The 25,546-nt window shown below is 38.4% G+C and overlaps 1 protein-coding gene across 5 annotated transcripts in view; it reads left to right on the plus strand.

Annotated features, from left to right (window-relative positions):
• The window catches only part of LOC150080216 (histone-lysine N-methyltransferase 2C-like), a 1,301,638-nt gene that overhangs the window by 641,441 nt on the left and 634,651 nt on the right, over positions 1 to 25,546 (plus strand). For all 5 annotated transcript variants that reach the window (XM_090381514.1, XM_090381519.1, XM_090381517.1 and 2 more), the window contains one exon: positions 12,802 to 14,247. In XM_090381514.1, the coding sequence (XP_090237640.1) occupies positions 12,802 to 14,247 (1,446 nt within the window). The remainder of the gene's footprint in view (positions 1 to 12,801; positions 14,248 to 25,546) is intronic.

Raw genomic sequence — 25,546 nt, forward strand, 5'->3', positions numbered from 1 at the left:
TACTACTCTGGCTGGATCCTATTCAGCATAATGCACTGCGGATTGCAATTGGTGCTTATAGGACATCTCCAACTCATAGTCTATACATTGAAGCTCATGAGCCCCCTCTGCATCTCCGCAGAAAAATGCTGTTACTTAAATGCACAGCCAAAATACAGACTTGCTCTTTGCATCCTATTCACTCATACCTTTTTAATCAACCACTAGTTAATCTCTATAGAAATAAATCAAGTAAACTCCGACCAGCTGGCCTATGGCTCCTTGAAATATCACAGAACTGGAATGTTCCTCTCCACAATAGGCAACAGATAAAGTATTACTCTCATCCTCCGTGGACCCCCTTTCCTCAACTGACTTGTGATACTTATTTTCTACAATGGGGAAAGAATCGCCTACCGACCCTGAATGTGCAACAACTCCATGCTAGCCATCTTCAAAGCTGTGCTGACTTCTTGCCGGTATATACGGATGGTTCCAAATCCCCTTCAACTGTTGGAGCAGCAGCAGCAGTGTTTCCCTCGACTATCATATCAGCTTCTCTTCCACCTGAGTATAGTAACTTTTCAGCAGAACTGTATGCAATACAATTAGCTCTAGAAAATTTGACGCTACACCCATCTGCAAAATATATAGTTTACACTGACTCTCTCAGCTCAATTAGAGCAATACAGAATCCCTCTCAAATGAATCACCATATTTTAATGAAAATCAGGAGTTTGCTATTGCAAATTGATCACCGTCAACAACTAGTGAAGTTCTGCTGGATTCCGGCACATTCAGGCATAAAAGGAAATGAACTAGCTGATATATCTGCTAAAAATCCATCAACCTTAGACTTAACCTCTGTCTTTATTCCCGCATCTGATTATAATATCATAATTCAAACGGTATACCATGCACAGTGGACAGAGCTATGGCATAAAGAAACAAATAACAAACTTTTTCAATTGAAACAGGACACCAAATTATGGCACTCATGTACTCAGACATTTCGACGAGAAGAAGTGGTACTTGCACAGATAAGAATAGGGCATACCCATCTGACTCGCCTCCATTTACTCACCGGCAATGATCCTCCTCAGTGTTCACACTGCTCTGAACATTTAACAGTCAAACATATTTTGATTGACTGTCCACACTATCAACCACATCGTACTTCAATACTTCAAAATCTGGCTAAACTTCAAGAACCGTTGACACTACATCATATCATAGGAGAGGAGGCAAATATTAAGGAACTTTTTTGCTTTCTGAAACAAATTAGAGTGTATAATCTTTTATGAATAGCTTTCAGAACTGAAATGAATTTGAATTGCTACGTTCTTAATTATTTTCTGATATAACTACAAATAGGCACACTATAGCGATAGCAGCTAATGCACCAATAAACACCCATACCACACATACCCCAAACCATATGCAACATTAAAAAAAAAAAAAAAAAAAAGAAGCTATTAGATTTGAAATCGACATCGTAAAAAAAAAAATAAAGGGAAGCATTGTGTGGTTAGTTTTTTTTTTTTATCTATCACCATATTTTTTTATGTAAAAAATATCGCCTTTTTTTTTTTTTTTTTTTTTTTTTTTTTAGGATTGTAAAATTTAAAACAAACAAAAATAATAAATAAGCAATCAATAATGACGATCACAGCGTGCACAAGTGAGATACGGAGTAACAAGCAAAAAAATAGGAAAGAAGAGAAGATTCTTACAATTTATTTATGATTTTTTTTTTTACATGGCTGAAGATTTCAGTGAAGGTCAGATTTCACCGTAATAACGGTGAACGAACAGAGGGGTGTACAGAGGGGTTTTTTTTTTTTTTTTTTTGGCTGATGCTGCATAAGCTTGCTTTCTTGCATCAAATGCCTCTACTAATGCTAATGCTAATAACTTAAAAACCGACACAATTCCAGCTATTGGTATTATCACAAATGCAGTAAGATCGAGTTTACTACTCGTTTATAATTAGATGCACAAAGAGAAAAGCCCGGTAACCCGGAAGGTGCAAATTGTTTAATGGCAGTGACCTCCAGAAATGTGCTTTAGTAAAATGTGAGTTCGCATGAGGTGATAATAGTGTGTTTCCCCCTTAACCCTGTGAAGTTCTTTTAAGAAAATTTCATTTTGACCATTATCATGGTGCCGACTAAGAGAATAAGTGACAGCGCTACTAGTAAATCTACCAACAAAAGGAAAGCCATCGATATAGATCAGAAAATTAAACTAATAAGGATGTATGAAAATGGCTAAACATTAACAAGTATCATGCGGAATTCAGATTTGTCAATAATAATATAGTAGCAATATATTATTAGTTATTCCCGAGTTACGTAAAACTCAACGAAGTAAGGAGTCCTGGAACGTATCTCTTATGTATGTTGGCAACTTTTGTATTTTTGGATTAACTGGGAAATCGATTATCCGGGATTTGTTTTTTACCACCTATCCCGGAAAATCGAGAGTTTACTGTATTTTGGATTTCTGAAACTTAATTCCGTATGAAGAATGAAAATAGAAAAAACGTTTTACCTGGCAATAATGTAGTATGGCAGTAAAGTGCACAGATCATAAAGACTGCTGTATAAAGGCTACACGTATTCTGATATTGTAGTGAAGTAACATCCCCTGAAGAATAGTCCTCATGGCACTTTTTCTTTAGTGGACTTGAGGGGTGCATCTCTTTTGCCGGGAAGTCATGTGTTAGCACTACTACAGGTAGATGTCACTTCATTTTTTCTGTAATTTTATGATTTCATTTTGTTTTGTAGATAAAAGGTACCTTTTGTACTCAGATAATAGAGCTGCACCTTGCTTTAGTATGTTATACTAATTTCATGGTTTTATATTATTTCTTACTTTCAGTAGTCCTGAGACCAGCCATGTTCTGTCTTTGTAATTGAAGATTCAACTTTTCCAGTTTTTGGGGATGTAGAAATCCTTGATAATGATCTAAAGACAAAGCTGCCAAAACTATAATGCACCACCTGAATAGGAACTTAATAACCCATACAATAATTATACACAAATAAACCAGGATAAAAAACATTAAGAGTGGCAAAGACTAGGCAACAAACTCCAGAACATCAAACCTATTCTTCAGTTCTTGTCTTCCAGTACTAGGAAAAATCATTGGAAAAGAGCAATATTGGCATGTGCTGAATTGGACAATAAATTTGCTCATGCTTACCCCCTAAAGTAGAAATCCCTCCACTGTGTGTAAGCTACAGCATTTTACTCACCACAAAGCACATCCTTATAAACTGCCCCTCATATTAGCATTAGTGGAGGCATTTGATGCAAGAAAGCAAGCTTATGCAGCATCAGCCAAAAAAAAAAAAAAAAAAAAAAAACCCACTTCCACTTCACCCCTCTGTTCGTTCAAAATACCTGTCCAGCTGAGCCTTAAACTTATTTAGGCTATCAACCTCCACCACAAGGGATGGAAGTCTGTTCCACCAACCAACCACCCGCTGGCCAAAGGCAAATTTCCGCACTTCTATCCTACATCTGTCTTTCCTCAATTTGAATTTATGCCCTCTCAGGTGATTTTTCTGAGATAGAGGAAGAATCCCATCAGCATTGAGCATGCTTAAACCATTCAAGGCTTTATACACCTCTATCAGATCACCTCGCTGGTGCCTAGTCTCCAGACACTGTAATTTGCAAAACTTAAGCCTTTCTTCGTAAGAGCACCCCTTTGTTCCATTCACTAATCTTGTTGCCTTTCTCTGTACTCGATCCAGCAGCTCTACATCCTTCTTGAAATGAGGCCTCCAGACCTGTATACAGTACTCTAGGTGTGGCCTGACCATTGCCTTATACAATGGAATAATCACCTCCTTATCCCTGCTGGAAAAATTCCTGTATATCATTGACAATACTCCATGAGCTACTCTTGCAGCCCATCTGCACTGCTCAGAGAACTTCATATCTGCCTGCACAACCACCCCCAAGTCCCTTTCATTCTCTACAACTGTCAGTGTAGTACCACAGAGTTGATACGTTGCTCTGGGGTTGCTGTTTCCCATGTGTAGTACTTTACATTTGTCAATGTTAAACTTCATTTGCCACCTCTCAGCCCATCTGCTCAACCTTTCTAGATCCTGTTGCAAATATGAACTGAAATCTTTTTATATATATATACGCACAGTATTATTTTGTTAAATGTATGTATTAGTTTATGGGCAAGAGTACTGAAAAAGACAAACTGGATAAATCTATAGAGAATTCATAGGTAAAGTATGTTACATAGACACAAAGGATAATATTCAAACACTTATCACTGTGTACCTACAGTTTAGTTGTAATTGTAGCTGTTGTAGTTAATTGTAGGTATTATTGGGTGGTTGACTCCAGAAGAGTTCATCCAAATTGTAGGTATACAGCAAAACCTTTTTGTATATTATCCTTTATGTCTATATAATATACTTTACCTATGCATTTTCCATAGATTTATCTAGGTGTCTTTTACGATACTTTTCCCAATAAACTAATACATATATTTAACAAATATTACATATTTGATAATATGTAATATTTGTTATTTGCAATATATAAACACATGTTTATATATTACATAATAACACCATTTCTCTATATATTAAGAATAGATTATAAGATGTTGTTGTGGAAGGTGCAAGTTAAAGATAAGTGGTTAGCTCAGATATAATATATAAACACATATGTAATATGTGTTTATATATTACAACTGAGCTAATTTATATTGTAACCAATGTGTAATATAAGAATGTGATGCTAAGAAAATTTCCTCTTTGCTTTAGCAACTTTGGGCAAATGTTCTGAGGCAGGTGATATGGTGAATTGCCAAGCTCAGTTGAGAAACAGTAACACAACAAAGTGATTTCCAGCATCACAAATTTAAAATAAAAAATAAATAATAATAATTGTACAGCTTCCAAGCTATATACAGGGTAATTCACTACCAGTGCGACAAACTTGCAGGAGGTGTAGGGGGCACAAAGACGAATCGGAATCACATAGCATTGCAGGGTCCGAAATGCCTTCGTCATGCGGTAGAGGACGTTGAATGGGAGATCGCCTGAACAGTGATCCCGATGGAAGTCAGCATTTGCAAACCATTTCTGTTGAAGAAACCAAGTAGGAAAAGTCCTCCGGAGTGGATAATCCGCAGGCTCCAATGATTGGACTTGTTGCAGATGGTATAAACGCATTTGGTTTGTTGACAGTATCTTCCATACAGTGGATTGGGAAATACCCAATCATTGGCCTATTGCTTGAGTACTCGTACTCGGATTGCCTTCTGCAAGACGTAGGACATTCTCCTCAACGTCCTCGTCATTCGCTCTCGTTTCATGGTACCTCTCGTGAAACAACCAGTCTCACATAACCTTCTGTGCACACGTGCGAAAATCGTATGATGAGGAGCACGCCTGTGCGGGGAAACGTTCCTGGTACAAACGCAGAGTGGCATGCCCGTTACAGTCCGCGGCTCCATATGCAAGGTGCATGTCGGCCAGTTCAACGTTTGAATACTCGTCCATCCTACTGCCTTGGGAACCGGTTCACAAATGCTGACTTCCAGCGGGATCGCTGTTCACGCGACCTCCCGTTCAACTACCGCATGACAAAGGCATTTCGGACCATGCAATTCTAGGTGATTCCGATTCGTCTTTGTGCCCCCTACACCAACTGCAAGTTTGTCGCACTGGTAATAAATCAACCTGTATATACACACAGGTGGTTCTCATTTAAAAAAATTATCACTATATCAAATTATTTTATTAACACCATTTCTCTCTATATTAAGAATAGATCATAAAATGTTGTGGAAAATGCAAGTTAAAGTTAAGTGATTAGCTCAGATGTAAAGGGAAAAAAGGTCAGTCACAGAAATGCAGGAAAATGGGTTTTGCAATATGGAGATAACATGTAGTAGTAGTAGTAGTAGTGGTGGCATGTGATGCAAGAAAGCAAGTGTATGAGCTTATGCAGCATCAGCCAAAAAAAAAAAAAAAAAAAATCACACCATTCCCTCCAAATGCCTGTCCAGTTGCTCCTTGAATTTATTCAACCTATCAACTTCCACAACGACAGATCGAAGTTTGTTCCAGCAATTAACCACCTGCTGGCTAAAGGCAAATTTCCGCACATCTATTCTACATCTGTCTTTTCTTAATTTGAATTTATGCCCCCTTAGGTTTGTAATCTGAAAAAGTGGAAGGATCCCATCAGAATTCAGCGTGCTGAACCCATTCAAGGCCTTATACACCTCAATCAGATCACCGCGCAGGTGCCTAGTCTCCAGCCACTGCAATTTGCAGAACTTAAGCCTCTCTTGGTAAGAGGATCCCTTCATTTCCCTCACTAATCTTGTTGCCCTTCTCTGCACACGCTCAAGCAAATCTACATCCTTCCTAAAATGAGGCCTCCAGACCTGTACACAGTACTCAAGGTGTGGCCTGACCATTGCCTTATACAGAGGGACAATCACCTCCTTTTCCCTGCTAGCAAAATTCCTATATATCATTGACAAAACCCCATGACCTGCCCTGGCAGCCTGTCTGCATTGCTCAGAAAACTTCATATCTCACTGCACAATTACTCCCAGTTCTTTTTCATTTTCTACCACCTTAAGTGTAGTACCACATAGTTGGTACATTTCTCTGGGGTTACTTCTACCCATACGCATTTGTACTTTGCATTTGTCAAGGTTAAACTTCAGTTGCCACTTCTTAGCCCATGTGCCCAAATTATCTAGATCCTGTTGCAGCAGCATACTGCCATTACTGTTATTAACAACCCAGCTAACCTTTGTATCATCTGCAAACTTCGACACTAAGCCTGATATACCTTCATCAATATCATTGATAAATATATAAAACAACAGAGGACCCAACACCAAACCCTGTGGGACTCTACTAATAACATTAGTCCATGAAAAGCAACACCCATTGATTACCACACTCTGTCTTCCCCCACTCAACCATCCTTTTATCCATTGTAGCAATTTACCCTTAATACCATTCTGCTCCAATTTGTACAGTAGTCTTCCATGTGCAACAGTGTCAAAAGCTTTCCTGAAATCAAAATATTTTTTTGCATCCAGTTCCTTTGTAACCACATCATAATATCCTATCAAATTTGTCATACAAGACTTTCCCTTAACAAATGCTGTTTGAATTATTGCTGCAGTCTTGTCTAGATGATCCTGCAATGCATCTTTAACCAGTGACTCCATTATTTTACCCGGAACAGAAGTTAAACAACTAACTGGTCTGTAATTAGTTGTGTCACCCTTCGATCCCCATTTGTGAATTGGGGATACATTTGCACATCTCCAGTCCGTGGGGACCGCTCCTGAGTCCAAGGATGCTCTCATAATTATGTCTAAGGATTTTCTTGTTGCTTCGCCGCCTCCTTTAATATAACTGGATAGATCCCATCCACCCCAGATGCCTTTCTTATGATTAACTTCAACAATTTCTCCTCCACTTTGCTCTCAGTTATTACAAAATCATTAAGCACCCTGCTACAATTTGATAACCTTCTGCCATTTTCAAACCTTAATAACTCCTCATGTGTGAATGTAGATGCAAAATACTCATTCAGTTTGTTTGCTATCTGAGCAGGATCATCAACAGTCAAACCATCGATATCAAGTGGACCAATCAAATTCGTCCCCTTCCTTTTAGAGTTTATGTAAGTAAAGACATCCTTGTTGTTTTTCTTAGCATCTTTTGCCAAAGATTTCTCGTAATCTGCCTTCGCTTGCCTAACCTCCTTTGTGACCTGATTACAGACTAGCTTATATCTGCTATAGGCTTCTGAGTCGCTTGATAATTTATATGCATCCCATGCATTTTTCTTCTCTGTCACGAGTCTCATTAGTTGATTTGATAACCATTTAGGCCTAAATCTTGAACAATATTTCTTGATAGGTATGAAACTTTCAGTAGCATCCACGATTAATTCCTTGAATTCTTCCCACTTGGAATTTACTGTTGGTAACATCGTCAGTTAAGATCCCACTGTACAGAATTTAAAAACTGTCTGAGACCACTGTATGTATGTTGTTCTTGGCTCAGAATTCAGTTGCAATGATTGTTAAGGTAATGGATAAAATTCTCTAGGAAATTTGGAATGCTATTGTTGCGACATTAACAAGAATAAAGAATCCTAATTCAGATATTAAAATGGAAATGCTTTTGTTTACCTGGTGTGCCAGGATCAGATTCAGAAGCATGTGTTTTTTAGGCTTGCAGCGATGAAGGCTAAAGCTTTAAGCATTTGCAAAACGGTTAAAGAGTATGACAGCACAACATTGGCAGAAGGGGAATTTAAAGGAAGCACTGGGTGGTTTAACCATTGAAATGCTATTGGCTCTGCTCCACGGTCTGAGTGTAAGGAGAGGGATTTGCTAATGCAGATATTTTGGCAGCTGAAGCATTCCTTGAACAGCTGAAGAAGATCATTTGAAGGGTATCATACTCTTCAGAACAAGTTTTCAGTATTGATGAGACAGGGTTATTTGGGAAGTGGCCATCCAAAAACTACATTTTTCCAGAAGAGAAATCAGTGACTGGATAAAAAATTGCCTGGGATAGATTAACTCTTTGCAAGGAGGCAATGCAACGAGAGAACACAGAAGTCACTTATTGTATTGCCTTTAAACCTTCCTATCTGCCAAGCTGAAAGCCCACAGACATTTAAAAACTTATATGAAAGGTATGCATAAAGTTAAATACATTTGCAAATGCTTTTTGTTCATTGGGTTTTGGCAAGCCCTTTGTGCCTTCTGTTAAAGATTAATGCTAGGTGAATTAACAGGAATTTAAGGCATTGCTACTTCTTGATAATGCTCCCAGACATGTGTTATCTCGGTGATCTTGATTCCAGTGTGAATGGTTTTTTTTTTTTTTTCTCAATCCCAACACAGCCACCATCCTGCAGCCCATGGACAAAGGAATTGTTGCCACCTTCAAACCTGAAGAGGACATTTATGAATGCAATTGCAGAAAGTGATGGAGAAAATCTGCCAGCCTTACAGGAATTCTGGAAAAAAAAATTTAATATCCTGGAAGCTTACTGTAAGAGCATGACCTGACATCAAGGTGAAAAACATGGAGTATAAAAAACAGTGAGTCCTGCTTTCATAAATGGAGTCTGAAACATTATTATTATTATTGCTCTTATATTATTTCTCCCTGATTGGGGAATTCCACTCCGTGACAGGTACACAGGGTGGTTCTAATGTCTGGTGTTACTGTTGGTTGAGGAACTCTCTGACCATCCTACAGGTGTTCAGGATTGCGGCTTTCTGAAGTTCCTTGTAGGTGTTCTCTGGGAGACCTGTTGCTGCTAAGGCTGCTGTATAGGGTCTTTGGCATCATGCCAGTGGTCGACACGATGATCGGGATGGTCGTTACTTCTTGCATGTCTCCTTTCCACATCTCCTTGACCTCCATGTCTCAGGTTCATGTACAGTAGACTCTCGATTTTCAAGAATAGATGGCAAAAAACAAATCCCGGATAATTGACTTCCCGGTTAATCCAAAAATACAAAAGTCCCCGACGTATGTAAGAGATACGTTTCAGAACTTCTTACTTTGTCGAGTTTTACGTAACTCGGGAATGACTACTATAATAATAATAATAATTATTATTATTATAATAATAATCATCATCATCATCATCTGAATTCCGCGCGATACTTGTTAATGTGTGGCCATTTTGATACATCCTTATTATAATGATTCCTTATAGATTTAACAGATGCACTGTTTTCAAACTTTTGAATAATTTCAAGTTTTAGTTTAACTGAAAACGCAACTCTTTTGCGTTTACCCATCATTATCATGATTTTTAAACAAAAAAAAAAAAAAAAAAATACTATAAAAAAAAATTCCAACATTCCTGACATAAATAACGAAACAAAGTTTGTCCTTTTGCGCTGCAGTGGAACACAATTGATGCGATGTACTAAAACAAACTAAACATTTGGTCTCTCTTTTTTATTTATTTTTTATTTATTTATTATGGTTTTTTGAGCAGTGGGTGTGAAGACAGCGAGGATTGCAAGATAATAGGTACACTAATCTCCCAATGATGAGTTATGATGCCACTTGTCGCTTATTTACGACTTAAAAAATATCTGTCTATACCTGTTCTAGTTATTACTTGAATTTTTTTGATTTCTGATTGATTTTTTATTTTTTAATTTCAAGTCTTCAAGTGTCCTAGTTAATCCGCTTCCCGGTTAATTGAGAGTCTGCTGCACTTCCTAATTTTTTCCTCGTGGGTTTTCTAGACATTGCTAGTGTTGGGCACCACCATGTCAATCAGGTATGTACCCTTTTCCATCTTGTCCGCAATGTGACAAGATGGAAATGTCCAGACTGAATGGTGCTGTGTTTTTCTTGAAGTAATCCTTCAGGTTAACTATCGCTGTTCTGTTTTGCTCTATCGGGGTCTGTCAGGACCCTTCCTCCCTCTTTCCGAGCTATTTTTAGTCTCTCCACTGCTGACTTCAGGTGGTGTTGGCAGCTCTTGGTCATCATTGTCCTTTTCTTTCGCATGATATCCTCTAGCTTAGTGTTAGTCCAATCTGTGACCCCCAAAGGAGTACGTTAGTACTGGAGATGCATGGGTTTTTTTTTTCTTTAACTATGTTCCCTCCGTTAAGTATTGCTTTCAGCAGGCTTCTGGGTCTCTGATGATATTTTTCGGTCAGGCACTTCTTGATTTCCTTGTGTTCTAACTGCTGAGCCTGCATCATCCCTAGGTATTTGTAGGTTTCTCCTTCTGTCATAGCTTCAATCTCTTTACCAGTCAGCATCAGCTGGTAGTTTCGGCTGACTAATTTTCCCTGGTGCAGTGTGTGGGTCTTGCATTTGTCTAGACCAAATTCCATCCTGATGTCCTTGCTGACTTCTTCGGTGATCCGGAGTAGCTGCTGGAGTAGCTTATGTTATTATTATTGGCCATATAGTGCAAGGAAGCCTGAGGCTTATGCTTCTTCACCAGCCCAAAAAAAAAAAAAAAAAAAAAAAATTCTAAGTTACCCTGGGGGGGGGAGAGATGATGATGATATCCAGCTCAGGATCCTGGGTGTGCCAAGCCCATACTCACCAGATGTGAGCCCCATCAGAAAGGAGTGGCAAACGAGGTTTCTAAGTAGTAGTTGTCTGACAATGGCCACACAACTGAACTTAGAAATGCTACTTCAAGATCCGAAAGAACATCTCAATTGTCATGTCAAAGAATTTGGGAATGATGAACTTTTATGGAACTTCAAAAGCAGAGGATTATTGTGAAATCTTTAGTTAGAGAGAGAATCTCACAACAAGCACTAAGAGATTAATAGAGCATTCAGGCTTCTGGAGCAAGCAAAAGTTGTATTTTTTAGTCATGCTGATGGTTTTTTTTTTTTTTATGATTAGGGCATAGTGCAATGCTAATTTGGGACTGGGGGGGGATAAGCATTACTGGCACTTACTACATTGAGGTTTAGACATACTTGCATGAGAATGTGAGATGAAGATGACCTTAAAAATGGAATGGTGGCTGGATCCTGCACCACGACAGTGCACCTAGTCACATACATGACAACAGTTCAGCAGTTCTTGGCTGTGAAAGAAATCACAGTCATGCAGTGGCCTCCCTATCCCCCCACCCCAAACTCTAACCATCTGACTTCTGGTTGTTATCTAAAATGCTATTTTAGCTAACAGCCAGGCTTCAGGGTTGTCGTTTCACATGGCATCAAAGAAAATGCCGAAGCATCCCTAATGCACTAAAAATATATGGTTTTAAAGAATGTTTCAAAGCTTGGGAAGTTTGATGGAGCAAGTGTGTGTGTGTGTGTGTTTGTTTGCGTGTGCATACATGTAGAAGAAAGGTACTTTGAAGGTAGTTAGATTAGTAAGCTCAATTGTTCGCTCAATAAACTTTTATGTTAAAATTCCAGGAATTTTTGAATGTACTTCATATTCATTTGTGTCTACATTATGTGAGTTTGTTTTTTTGTAAAAATATAATTATTTTTACAAAATTGTCATTAGAAATATGATATTTTTATAGTGATTTATGTTTTGCATATTATTTTTATTAGTAATTATTGAAAATTATTAGAAAAAAAAATTGTTGATAGTTATCTAATTCCAGCCACAGTGAATTATAATTTTTAAAAATAACTGCTTGCTATATGGAACTGATATTTTACTTTCAGAGTTCATTTGATAATTATTGACCAAATGAAAGTTCTCCATGACAATGCATTAGTTCACTTGCCACTCATTGGAGAGGGCTGGGTTTAAATCCTGTCAGTGAATGAAGAAACTTTTCAATCAGATAGTTGAGCCTACCACCAGAATTCGACTATCTGCAATCAAAATCGCAGATATTTGAACTCTGGGGTTGGGCTCCCCCACCACTCTTGTTATGTTCACAGGTTGTTCAGCACGTGAGCTGTGAAGGGCTGAACAGTAAATAAATAAATAAATAAACAATACACAATAAATATCATATGAAATGGCACACTAAGGTAGTCAGTCCACAAAACAACTATACAACTATATAAAAATAATAATATAAATAAAAAATATTAATGGTCAGTTAGATGTTGTGACCACTCGTTTGAAACAAAACAGTACTTCTGATTGAATGTCTTGCTAATTGTCATTTATGAATGTGTGTGCATGTTGATAGGAAGATATTTTGTAATTATTTAGACAAAAGGGGAAATATATGACTGAAATGCTTGTTATATTCATTTAAAAATTAAACATACTTACTATTTTGTGCTTTTTTTTTAAATAGGACTGGGGAATGATTTCAACATTCTTGAATATGCAGATCCAGAACTGGATAATGGCTTTGTTGGTGAAGGAGAAAAAAGCAATATATTAGATGAACATCTTGATCTAGATGATAAGGATGATGAGCTCGATGAAACAGAAGTAGAAGATATTAAAACAAGAACAGAAAATGAAGATAAAGATATTCCTGTAATCAAACAAGAGCTTCCAGCATCTGATGACAAAAAACATGTGAAACGTGAAGAGCTGAAAACTGAAATTGCTGAAACACCTAAGTGTGAGATAAAGTCAGCTGGCTTCCAGAATAAGTATTTGAATTTTGGAGAACAAAGTGATACCCTGAAAAATGAAGCAAAATACAAAGAGGAAAGACTAGATTCGCATATTGTTAATAAAGATGAAGACACAGAAAAGAAGATTGTACCTAAACTGCACAGTACACCTGATCACTCAGCAACTACAACTGTTGTATCAAATAAAGAATTAAAACAGCCTTTAAATTCAACTATTACTCATGTCACTTCAACAACATCAACTGTTTTCTCATCATCAATTACATCATTTGCTGCTAGTGAAAAAGCACCATTGCATGTACAGCATACCGGAACTCCTTCATCACATTCTCAACAGGCACCACCTCCAACCTTAAGTCAGTCACCAGTATCTCCTCATGCAAGTCGAGCCTCACCATCCGTACAGGCTGCTTTTTCATCTACTTTAAGAATGCCTCAGCCACCTCCCTATCCCTCTGGAGTTCCTCCACCACCTTACCAACCTGCAACAAATTTAAGGCCTCAAACTCCTGTGGCACAGCCACATTTACACCAGCAGCAACTTTTGTCTTTAAGGCCTCCCTTTTCACTCTCAAACAATTTAGCCGTGAGACAGTCTGCTCCATCTGCATCTGATCAGCAAGAAAGGCCATTACTTCTACAAGAACAGCCACTTCTCTTAGAAGATTTGGTAGAGCAAGAAAAACGAGAGCAAAGGCGGCAAACTCAAGAAGGATTGATTTCTCCACAAGGTGATGCACTGTTAAGTGACTTTGATTTTGAACGTCTTAAGGCTGATGTATTTTCAGGGCCACCTGATGATAATATTGAAGGTCCTGGTTCTCTTCTGTCATCACAAAATCAAACAGCACAGTCATCACCTGTGTTAACTCAAGTTGCATCTCCACCTGTAATTCCTTTACGTTTTCCTGTTCCTCATTCTTCACTTAATTTAGGACAACCACAGCCGCAACAGCAGCAGCAGGTGAGCTGGCAAAACCAAGAGGCTCTCCTTAGCCCTCGTTCAAGAACCCCTGGATCACTTCTTTCTTCGCAGATACGACCTCCTCTTCCTTCAACAGTCTTAAATTCAGTAGGAATGCATCCAGCAACTATGCTCCATGGAGAACCTCAAGTTAGGGTGGTTGGCCCACATAAACCTCCAGTAACACCAGGTGAGAATTTATTTTTATGTACTTTTATTTTTATTTAATTATTTATTTTCTTCTTTTTTTTTTTTTTTTTTTTGTATTTATAAAAGTACTTTTTGAGGAATTTTATTAGGTTATTATTCCAAATATAGATTATATTTTTGTAATAATATACCGAAAATTGCAACATGTGATAATTTATAATATTGTAGTTGCAGCATATCATTGAGGGAAAAGGAGCTGACCAAGTTGTATTAAGAAAACATAATTTATTATCTCTCATCTCCATCCATCCACATCTTTTCTAAAATGAGACTTCCAGACCTGTACGCATACTGAAGATGTGCCTCACCATATTGTTATTTTAATCTGTGATTTAGTGCTCTCCATATGAAGTACTTTGCATTTCTCAATATTTAATTTTAATTGCCACCTCTTATCCCATCTGTTTAATTTGTTTAGACCTTGTTTCAGTAGCATACCCTGAATCCATGCAATTAATTACCCTTCCAACCGTTACATCATCTTAGATATTGAGCCTGATATGCTCTCATCAATATCTTGAATAAGTATAAAAAAACAACAATGGGTTCAGCAGTGAGCCCTGGGGGACTCTGCTAACTTTAGTCCAAGTAGTGCTCATTGATAACCACTCTTTATCATCTTCCACTGAACCACCACTTTATCCATAACAGAAACTTAATGCCACACCACTCCAATTTGTATTGCATTGTTTTATGTGCAATAGTATCAAAAGCTTTTCTGAAATCTAAGCATATGATGTCAGAATTATTTTTGCATTTAGTTTCTTTGTGTTTTGTCACAGTTTCCAATCAGATTGGTCAGACAAGATCACCTCTTAATGAATCCATGCTGTGACTGCATTCCTGTCTAGACAGTCAAGCATTACATATTTAGCCAGTGACTCCATTAGTTTCTCTGGAACAGAAGTCAAGCTTGGTGGTCTTCTTTTGATCTTGGGAATTGGAGCTACATTTGCACATCTCCAGTTCACAGGGACATCCCCTAAATCCAATGATGCTCTTGTAATCATAGCTAAAGGTTCTCTTACCTCTCTTGCTGGCTCCTTTAATAAATACCATCCACTCCAGTAGCCTGTGTTATGTTTTCCTTCAAGAATCCCCCTCCCCTTTCCTGTCATTTATCACAAAATTATTCAGCTCCTTGCCAGAATTTGACTCACTTCTATCATCCCAATCTCTAAGAAATCCTTCATGTGTGAATGTACATTCAAAATACCCATTCAAGTTATAAGTAAACTGAGCAGACTCATCAACAGTTAATTTAATGTCTAGTGGACCAATGTGATTCATCCACCTTCCTTCTACTGTATACTTCCTTCTACATGAGTAAAGAAGTCTTTATTGCTTTTCTTTGCATTCTTTGCCAAAGATTTATTGTAATTTGCCTTAGTTTGCCTAACTTCCTTTGTGTCCTAGTTCCAAACTACTTATATCTACCATAGGTATCTGTATCACCTGATAATTTATGTGCAAATCACATTTTTCTTCCTTGCTATGAGTCTCATCAGTTTTTCTGATGTCCGTTTGGGCCTATGCCTTGAGTTGTATTGCTTAGTTGGTAAAAAAAACCTAGTAGTTTTCTGCAGTATCATCTCTGAATTCTTCCCATTTTTACAAAATTAGGATGATGACTGCTTTGCCCTTTCATGTGTTCCTGCAGCCAGCAGGATTTAAACTGGCTATTTATTTTTTTGGAATAATGCTATTCATACATTTATCCTCCTAGAACCCATTAAACAGGTGAGAACCAACAAACTTTGTCTTTGCAACTACCACAAAGCAGTAATAATTATAATAATTGTTATTATTGTAGAAAGTTTGTGGTTTGTGTCAGTTCATACTAGTAATGGTTGTTATAGCAAATGCTGTGGAAAAAAGGAGTGGGACAGAAAAAATGAAAGTAATGTTTGCTGATGATTGGTTGATTTATAGGGATAGGGAGGAGTAGTTACAGGAGCAGGTCGAAAGCTGGATGGAGGAGGAGGAGGAGACAAAGAAATACAATTTAAAGTTTAGTGAGGCTAAGAAAAATGCAATGAGAATGACAAGGAAGGAGGGAGATGAGGAGAACATTAACATCTTTATTGAGGGAAAGAAGATATAAGTGGATATTTTCAGATATTTAGAGTATAGTAGATAAAGAAGAGAGAATTGATAAAGAGATATGTACACCAAGGAAGAATGTTTTATAACTATGTAAAAGATCTAGTTTAGAGAAAAGAGGTACCTGAAAAGTGCAAGGTGGTACTTCATAGAGCTTATTATGTTCCACCTATGAGTCAGATTCGTGGGTAAAGTAGGCGAAAGATTGTGTGCATGTGCGGGCGTGCGCGGACCAGGAGAGAGAGAGTAAGAAATATGGCTATTTGTTAGAAAGTGAGAGAAGAACGATTAGGCTCAAAAGTTTTTTGAGGCTATAGACACGTAAGGCACCTGGAGTTGATAGCATATACCCTATAATTTTAAGGAATGTGGCAAGTGAGTGCATTGAACCATTAATGCTAATTATGAGAGCATTACTGGACTCAGGAGAGATAACAGTATATTAGAAGAGTGCCAATTAGGGCTTGAAATACCGGGATCCCGGTCATTTTTTTTCCCGGTATTCAAATACCAGTATTGACACAAAAATACCAGTGTTTCGGAACTAATTTTAAAAAAATAGTTCATAATTTAATCACATACTGGTTATAAAATCACCTTTATGTGATTATGACGTCCTTATCTCTACTAGCAAATGTTCGATAAATCATAGATAGGACACCATGCAACATTGCAACCTGTCCATAATTCTTGGACAACTTCATGTCTGACCATATCGTAACTCCCAAGTCCTGTTCTTCCACTGTTGACTTTAGTTCAACTCCACCAAGTGTATAAGTTATTTTGGGTTTGCTGTTCTCCAAGTGTAAGACCTTGCATTTTGCTGAATTAAAGTATAGCTGCCACTTTTCTGACAATCCCGAAAGTCTAGCTAGGTCGATGTTGTTGTTATTATTTGGTTTATAGGAGTATTAGCAACTAAGGCCATATTGCTCCGGGGATATGTGGTGGTCATTCCCTGACCTTCCCGCATCCTCCGTATTTGGTGGTCACGAGCTCGAACCCTGGTCTGATCAAGAAGCGTGTGCTACGCTCTACTGCTCCTGCCCACCTGACTACGGAGGCGCCTCTATCTAGGTCACCGCCTCTATCTAGGTCACCCTGAAGAAGCTGTGCTTGGTGACAATCATTAACTACTCTACTGATCCTTTACATCCTCTGCAAGTTTAGACGATCACACCCTATATCCCTTCATAGATCAAACCCTATATCCCTTCATTAATAGACTGGATAGGAAGGGAGGAGGGGTTATGCTATTAGTTAAGAAATACATAAAATCCAAGGAAGTGAAGCCAGAGGACATCGCTCTACAGTGCAGTGCCGAGTCAGTTTGGTGTGACATAAGCATTGGGAGATCAAAATTGAGAGTAGGAGTGTGCTATAGGCCTAATGACTCTGATGAGTATAATAAGAAACTGTACAGGGAAATAGAGTGGGCCAGTAAATCAGAGAGTCTTATAATGGGAGATTTTAATTTCCCAGATATTGACTGGAATTTGGGGGCTGGTCACTCACACACTAGCAAGGCTTTTGTGAATTTATTGGATGATTGTTTTCTACATCAGCATGTTCGGGAGGCAACTAGAGGGAGGAATACTCTTGATTTGATTATCAGCAGTGATTCTTCATGCATTAAGAATCTGCAGATAAATGAACCACTAGGTGGCAGTGATCATAGTGTGTTGAAGTGGGATTTACTCAAAGAGGTAACTACCATTAGGGGTAAAGGGAAGGGTTATTGCTTTCGTAAAGGCGACTACGATGGACTGAGACAGTATTTAAATTCTATACAGTGGGACCAACTGATGATGTTACCAACAGCAAATGCAAAATGGGAAGCATTCCAAGAACTTATCTGGGAAGCTACTAGGCTGTACATACCAACTAAGAAATATTGTTCAAGGTTTAGGCCTAAATGGATGTCAGATGAACTGATGAGGCATATGGCAGAGAAGAAACATGCATGGGATACATACAAATTAACACATGACACAGAAGCCTATGATAGATACAAGTTGATCTGTAACCAAGTTACAAAGGAGGTTAGGCAGGCGAAGGCAGATTACGAGAAATCTTTGGCAAGGGATGCAAAGAAAAACAGCAAAGAGTTCTTTTAGCATTAGCATTAGTAGAGGCATTTGATGCAAGAAAGCAAGCTTATGCAGCATCAGCCAAAAAAAAAAAAAAAAAAAAAACCCCACTTCCACTTCACCCCTCTATTCGTTCAAAATACCTGTCCAGCTGAGCCTTAAACTTATTTAGGCTATCAACTTCCTCTACAAGGGATGCAAGTCTGTTCCACCAACCAACCACCCGCTGGCTAAAGGCAAACTTCCGCACGTCTATCCTACATCTGTCTTTCCTCAATTTGAATTTATGCCCTCTCAGGTGATTATTCTGAGCTAGAGGAAGAATCCCATCAGCATTGAGCATGCTTAAACCATTCAAGGCTTTATACACCTCTATCAGATCACCTCGCTGGTGCCTAGTCTCCAGACACTGTAATTTGCAAATCTTAAACCTTTCTTTGTAAGAGCACCCCTTTGTTCCATTCACTAATCTTGTTGCCCTTCTCTGTACTCGTTCCAGCAGCTCTACATCCTTCTTGAAATGAAGCCTCCAGACCTGTATACAGCGCTCTAGGTGTGGCCTGACCATTTCCTTATACAAGGGAATAATCACATCCGTATCCCTGCTGGAAAAAGTCCTGTATATCATTGACAATACTCCATGAGCTACTCTTGCAGCCCGTCTGCACTGCTCAGAGAACTTCATATCTGCCTGCACAACCACCCCCAAGTCCCTTTCATTCTCTACCACTGTCAGTGTAGTACCACAGAGTTGATACGTTGCTCTGGGGTTGCTGTTTCCCATGTGTAGTACTTTACATTTGTCAACGTTAAACTTCATTTGCCACCTCTCAGCCCATCTGCTCAACCTTTCCAGATCCTGTTGCAGCAGCATAGTGTCAGTAGTGTCCTTGACAACCCTGCCAACCTTTGTATCGTCTGCAAACTTGGACATTAAGCTTGATATACCATCATCAGTTTGGTGTATTTATTCTTTACTCGGCCTTGTAATTGCATAAAAGTATCGGTAATGGTTCCACGTGTTTCAACTCCGCTACCGTTTGTAAATTTCCCGCCATTGTGATACGATAGCGTTAGTTGAACTTAGTTAGCAGTTAAATTGTACGTTTAAATAAAAACATATAACGACTTAGATTACAAACGTAATACAGGCATACCTCGATTAACGAATAGGATGCGTTCCACGAAATTACTTCGTTAAGCGAAACTTCGTTTTCAGAGGTAAAAATACTATGGCCAGAATAGGGATACGTTCCTACGTAAAGAAAATGAAAAGCTTTTTTTCGAACAAAGAAAAGTTTTATTAAATAAACAGTCAACTTACATACAAAGTGAAATCACATTTTAAAATATGAGGTTAAAGTTGATTGTTTATGCTTTTTTTCTCTTTCATTTAACAATTGCCTATACGGAGTTATTGCATTTAACACTGATCGCATAACTATAACACTTCTTCCTAAATCAGGATCATTTTCACAAAAAAAAAATTTAAAACGTTTTCAATGTCATTTAAGCACCTTTTTAAATCTTTGGTTGCTAACACTTTTTCGGCAGGAACTTCTTTAACTTCGCCTTCATTATCTTTGTCTTCGTTGCTAACAAGGTTTTCTAAATCTTCCACTGAAAAACCATCATCTTCTGCATTCAATAAATTTCTAACATCCTCTTCATCGACATTTTCGAAACCTATTGATTGAGCCATCTGGATAACTTCATTTCTAATTTCTTGGATGTTATTTTCTTCTTCTAGTATAACTTCTGGCCATATTTTGCGCCAAACTCCATTTAAGCATTTCTTAGTGACTTCTTTCCAAGAACTATCAATGTTTTCAATTGCGTTTTTAATGGTGTAGTTTTTCCAAAAAGTTTTAACTGTCATTTCCTCTTTATCCTCTAGTTCAGGTAAATTGCTTAAAATTCGACGCAGATAATAAGCTTTAAATGATGCTATTACTCCCTGATCCAATGGTTGAATCAGGAAAGTTGTGTTTGCTGGAAGAAACACAACTTTGACAGGAATGCATGTGTCCAACGTGTTAAGATCAGTAGGATGTCCCGGAGCATTGTCTAACAACAAAAGAGCTATTTCTTCAAAGTTGTTTTTTTTTGACAATACCGTTTTACTCCAGGACAAAAGTGGTTAACAAACCAATCAGTAAATAACTCCTTGGTAACCCACGCTTTTCTATTTGCTTTCCATATTACAGGTAAATTCATTTTTATGTTACCTTTTAACGCCCTCGGATTTTCTGAATGGTAAACTAATAACAATTTTAATTTATAATCGCCAGAGGCATTTGATCCAAAGAGTAACGTTAAACGGTCTTTGGCTGCTTTGAACCCAGCAGCTGATTTTTCTTCAATAGAAAGCTTTTTGTTGGTAGCCGTTTCCAGAACAAACCGCTTTCGTCAACATTGAACACCAAATTTGGTGGAAAATTTTCACGTTCAATTATTTCCTTTAGTTTTTCTGGAAACTTATTTGCAGCTTCTCCTGTTAATTTTACACTATGAATCCTGGCCCATTTTTTTAAATTTCTCGAACCAACCACGAGAAGCCCTAAAGGTTTCCGTAATTTCTTCAGTTTGTTTATATTTCAAGTGATTTAACAAAAATAATGCTTTTTCTTGAATCACCATTTGACTTAAAGGCATATGACGTTGTGACATATCATCTATCCACAAACTTAACATTTTCTCCATTTTTCTAAAATTGGATTCCTTAAGCGAGTTAATTTTGCCGCTGTAACATCTGTACAATTCTGAGCAGACTGTTTTATTTTTTCTGATTGACTTAGTATGGTTGTTAAAGTTGATTGCGCTAATCCTAAAGAATGTGCCACATCGGATTTTCTTTCGCCGCTTTCAACACGTCGTACGATATTTAGTTTAGTTTCCAAAGAAATTGCTTTTCTTTTCTTTGATTCTGACATTTTAATTAACTAAAACAAAAATGTTTCTATTAAAATTTACAAAATCTACGTTATGTAATGCTACAAAGAACCTACGTCGATTATTGCAATGCGCCACACTGAAACAACGTCAATCATGTAAACAACAACTAAATTATGCGATTGACGCGCAAAACTGTTATAACAGACACGCCCGCAGCTCGGGAATACGTAACGAGTGGCCATCAGTCACCAATCAAATGATTGTCGGGCGTTGGTCTTAAATTGGAATATTTTTTTATGTTAAATGGGGCTTGAAATTGCCGACTTCGTTATATCGAGGCTTCGTTATCAGAGGTAACGTTAACCGAGGTATGCCTGTATAATTAATTATATTTAACATAATTAATAACATAACATAATTAATTAATAAATTAATAGAATCATGACTCAGACCAGAGCAGCAAAGCAAAAGGCTCAAGCTAATGGAAGTGCTGTGGCAGAGAAGAAAAATGCATGGGATACTTACAAATTAACACATGACACAGAAGCCTATGATAGATATAAGTTGATATGCAACCAAGTTACAAAGGAGGTTAGGCAGGCGAAGGCAGATTACGAGAAATCCTTGGCAAGGGATGCAAAGAAAAACAGCAAATAGTTCTTTACTTATGTAAACTCTAGAAGGGAGGGAATGAATCAGATTGGTCCACTTGATATTGATGGGTCAACTGTTGATGATCCTGCTCAGGTAGCTAACAAACTAAATGAATATTTTGCATCGACATTCACACATGAGGAGTTAGTCAGCAAGGGGAATGCCAGAGGTGTATTCAACTCTAGCAGTAAGCTACAGAATCTTGAAATAACTGGGAGTAAAGTGGAGGAGAAACTGTTGAAGATAAACACAAGAAAGGCACCCGGGGTGGATGGGATCTATCCAGTTATATTAAAGGAGGCAGCAAAGGAAGTAAGCAAACCCTTAGCCATAATTATGAGAGCTTCCTTGGACTCAGGGGAGGTACCCATAGACTGGAAATGTGCAAATGTGACCCCAATTCACAAAGGAGGATCAAAGGCTGACACAAGTAATTATAGACCTGTGAGCTTAACTTCTGTTCCAGGAAAATTAATGGAGGCACTGGTTAAAGAAGCACTGCAGGATCATTTAGACAAGACTTCAGTTATAGCTCAGACACAGCATGGTTTTGTTAAGGGGAAGTCTTGCCTCACCAACTTGATACTATGATGCAGTCACAAAAGAACTGGATGCAGGGAATAACTTTGATATTATATACTTGGATCTTAGAAAGGCTTTTGATACTGTTGCACATGGAAGACTGCTGCACAAATTGGAGCAGTGTGACATTGGAGGCAAATTGCTGCTATGGATAAAGGGGTGGTTGAGGGGGAGAAGAAAGAGAGTGGTAATCAATGAACACTGCTCATCGTGGACTAATGTTATTAGTGGAGTCCCTCAGGGCTCAGTGTTGGGTCCATTATTGTTTTCTGTATTCATAAATGATATTGATGATGGTATATCAAGCTTAATGTCGAAGTTTGCAGACGATACAAAGGTAGGCAGGGTTGTCAAGGACACTACTGACACTATGCTGCTGGAACAGGATCTGGAAAGGTTGAGCAGATGGGCTGAGAGGTGGCAAATGAAGTTTAACATTGACAAATGTAAAGTACTACACATGGGAAACAGCAACCCCAGAGCAACGTATCAACTCTGTGGTACTACACTGCAAGAGTAGCTCATGGAGTATTGTCAATGATATACAGGAATTTTTCCAGCAGGGATAAGGAGGTGATTATTCCATTGTATAAGGCAATGGTCAGGCCACACCTAGAGTACTGTATACAGGTCTGGAGGCCTCATTTCAAGAAGGATGTTGAGCTGCTGGAACGAGTACAGAGAAGGGCAACAAGATTAGTGAATGGAACAAAGGGGTGCTCTTATGAAGAAAGGCTTAAGTTTTGCAAATTACAGTGTCTGGAGACTAGGCACCAGCGAGGTGATCTGATAGAGGTGTATAAAGCCTTGAATGGTTTAAGCATGCTCAATGCTGATGGGATTCTTCCTCTAGCTCAGAAAATCACCTGAGAGAGCATAAATTCAAATTGAGGAAAGACAGATGTAGGATAGCCGTGCGGAAATTTGCCTTTAGCCAGCGGGTGGTTGGTTGGTGGAACAGACTTCCATCCCTTGTGGTGGAGGTTGGTAGCCTAAATAAGTTTAAGGCTCAACTGGACAGGTATTTTGAACGAACAGAGGGGTGAAGTGGAAGTGGGTTTTTTTTTTTTTTTTTTTGGCTGATGCTGCATAAGCTTGCTTTCTTGCATCAAATGCCTCTACTAATGCTAGTGCTAATCAATATCATTTATAAATACAGAAAACAATAATGGACCCAACACTGAGCCCTGAGGGACTCCACTAATAACATTAGTCCGTGATGAGCAGTGTCCATTGATTACCACTCTCTGTCTTCTCCCCCTCAACCACCCCTTTATCCATAGCAGCAACTTGCCTCCAATGTCACGCTGCTCCAATTTGTCTAGCAGTCTTCCATGTGCAACAGTATCAAAAGCCTTTCTGAGATCTAAGTATATAATATCAAAGCTATTCCCTGCATCCAGTTCTTTTGTGACTGCATCATAGTACCCAATCAAATTGGTCAGGCAAGACTTCCCCTTAACAAAACCATGCTGTGTCCGAGCTATAACTGAAGGCTTGTCTAAATGATCCTGCAGTGCTTCTTTAAGCAGTGCTTCCATTAAGTTTCCTGGAACAGAAGTTAAGCTCACAGGTCTATAATTACTTGTGTCAGCCTTTGATCCTCCTTTGTGAATTGGGGTCACATTTGCACATTTCCAGTCTATGGGTACCTCCCCTGAGTCCAAGGAAGCTCTCATAATTATGGCTAAGGGTTTGCTTACTTCCTTTGCTGCCTCCTTTAATATAACTGGATAGATCCCATCCACCCCGAGTGCCTATCTTGTGTTTATCTTCAACAGTTTCTCCTCCACTTTACTCCCAGTTATTTCAAGATTCTGTAGCTTACTGCTAGAGTTGAATACACCTCTGGCATTCCCCTCGCTGAATAACTCCTCATGTGTGAATGTCGATGCAAAATATTCATTTAGTTTGTTAGCTACCTGAGCAGGATCATCAACAGTTGACCCATCAATATCAAGTGGACCAATCTGATTCATCCCCTTCCTTCTAGAGTTTACATAAGTAAAGAACTCTTTGCTGTTTTTCTTTGTCCCTTGCCAAGGATTTCTCGTAATCTGCCTTCGCCTGCCTAACCTCCTGTGTAACTTGGTTGCATATCAACTTGTATCTATCATAGGCTTCTGTGTCATGTGTTAATTTGTAAGTATCCCATGCATTTTTCTTCTCTACCATATGCCTCATTAGTTCATCTGACATCCATTTTGGCCTAAACCTTGAACAATATTTCTTAGTTGGTATGTAAAGCCTAGTAGCTTCCAAGGTAAGTTCTTTGAATGCTTCCCATTTTGAATTTGCTGTCGGTAACATCATCAGTTGGTCCCATTGTATAGAATTTAAATACTGTTTCAGTCCATCGTAGTTACCTTTATGGAAGCAATAACCCTTCCCTTTACCCCTAATGGTAGTTACCTCTTTGAGTAAATCCCACTTCAGCACACTGTGATCACTGCCACCTAATGGTTCATTTATCTGCAGATTCTTAATGCATGAAGAATCACTGCTGATAATCAAATCAAGAGTATTACTCTCTCTAGTTGCCTCCCAAACATGCTGATGTAGAAAACAATCATCCAATAAATCCACAAAAGCCCTGCTAGTGTGTGAGTGACCAGCCCCCAAAATCCAGTCAATATCTGGGAAATTAAAATCTCCCATTATAAGACTCTCTGATTTACTGGCCCACTCTATTTCCCTGTACAGTTTCTTATTATACTCATCAGAGTCATTAAGCCTATAGCACACTCCTACTCTCAATTTTGATCTCCCAGTGCTTATGTCACACCAAACTGACTCAACACTGCACTGTCCAGCGATGTCGACTGCCTTCACTTCCTTGGTTTTTATGTGTTTCTTAACTAATAGCATAACACCTCTCCCCTTCCTATCCTGTCTAACCTTTCTGTAAACGTTGAACTCCCCAAATTCCAGTTCTGCATCCCTTATATCTGTGTG

Source organism: Mastigoproctus giganteus, chromosome 9 (genome assembly GCF_048544385.1).
Source record: "Mastigoproctus giganteus isolate SK-2022 chromosome 9, ASM4854438v1, whole genome shotgun sequence".
Taxonomy (NCBI): Eukaryota; Metazoa; Arthropoda; class Arachnida; order Uropygi; family Thelyphonidae; genus Mastigoproctus; species Mastigoproctus giganteus.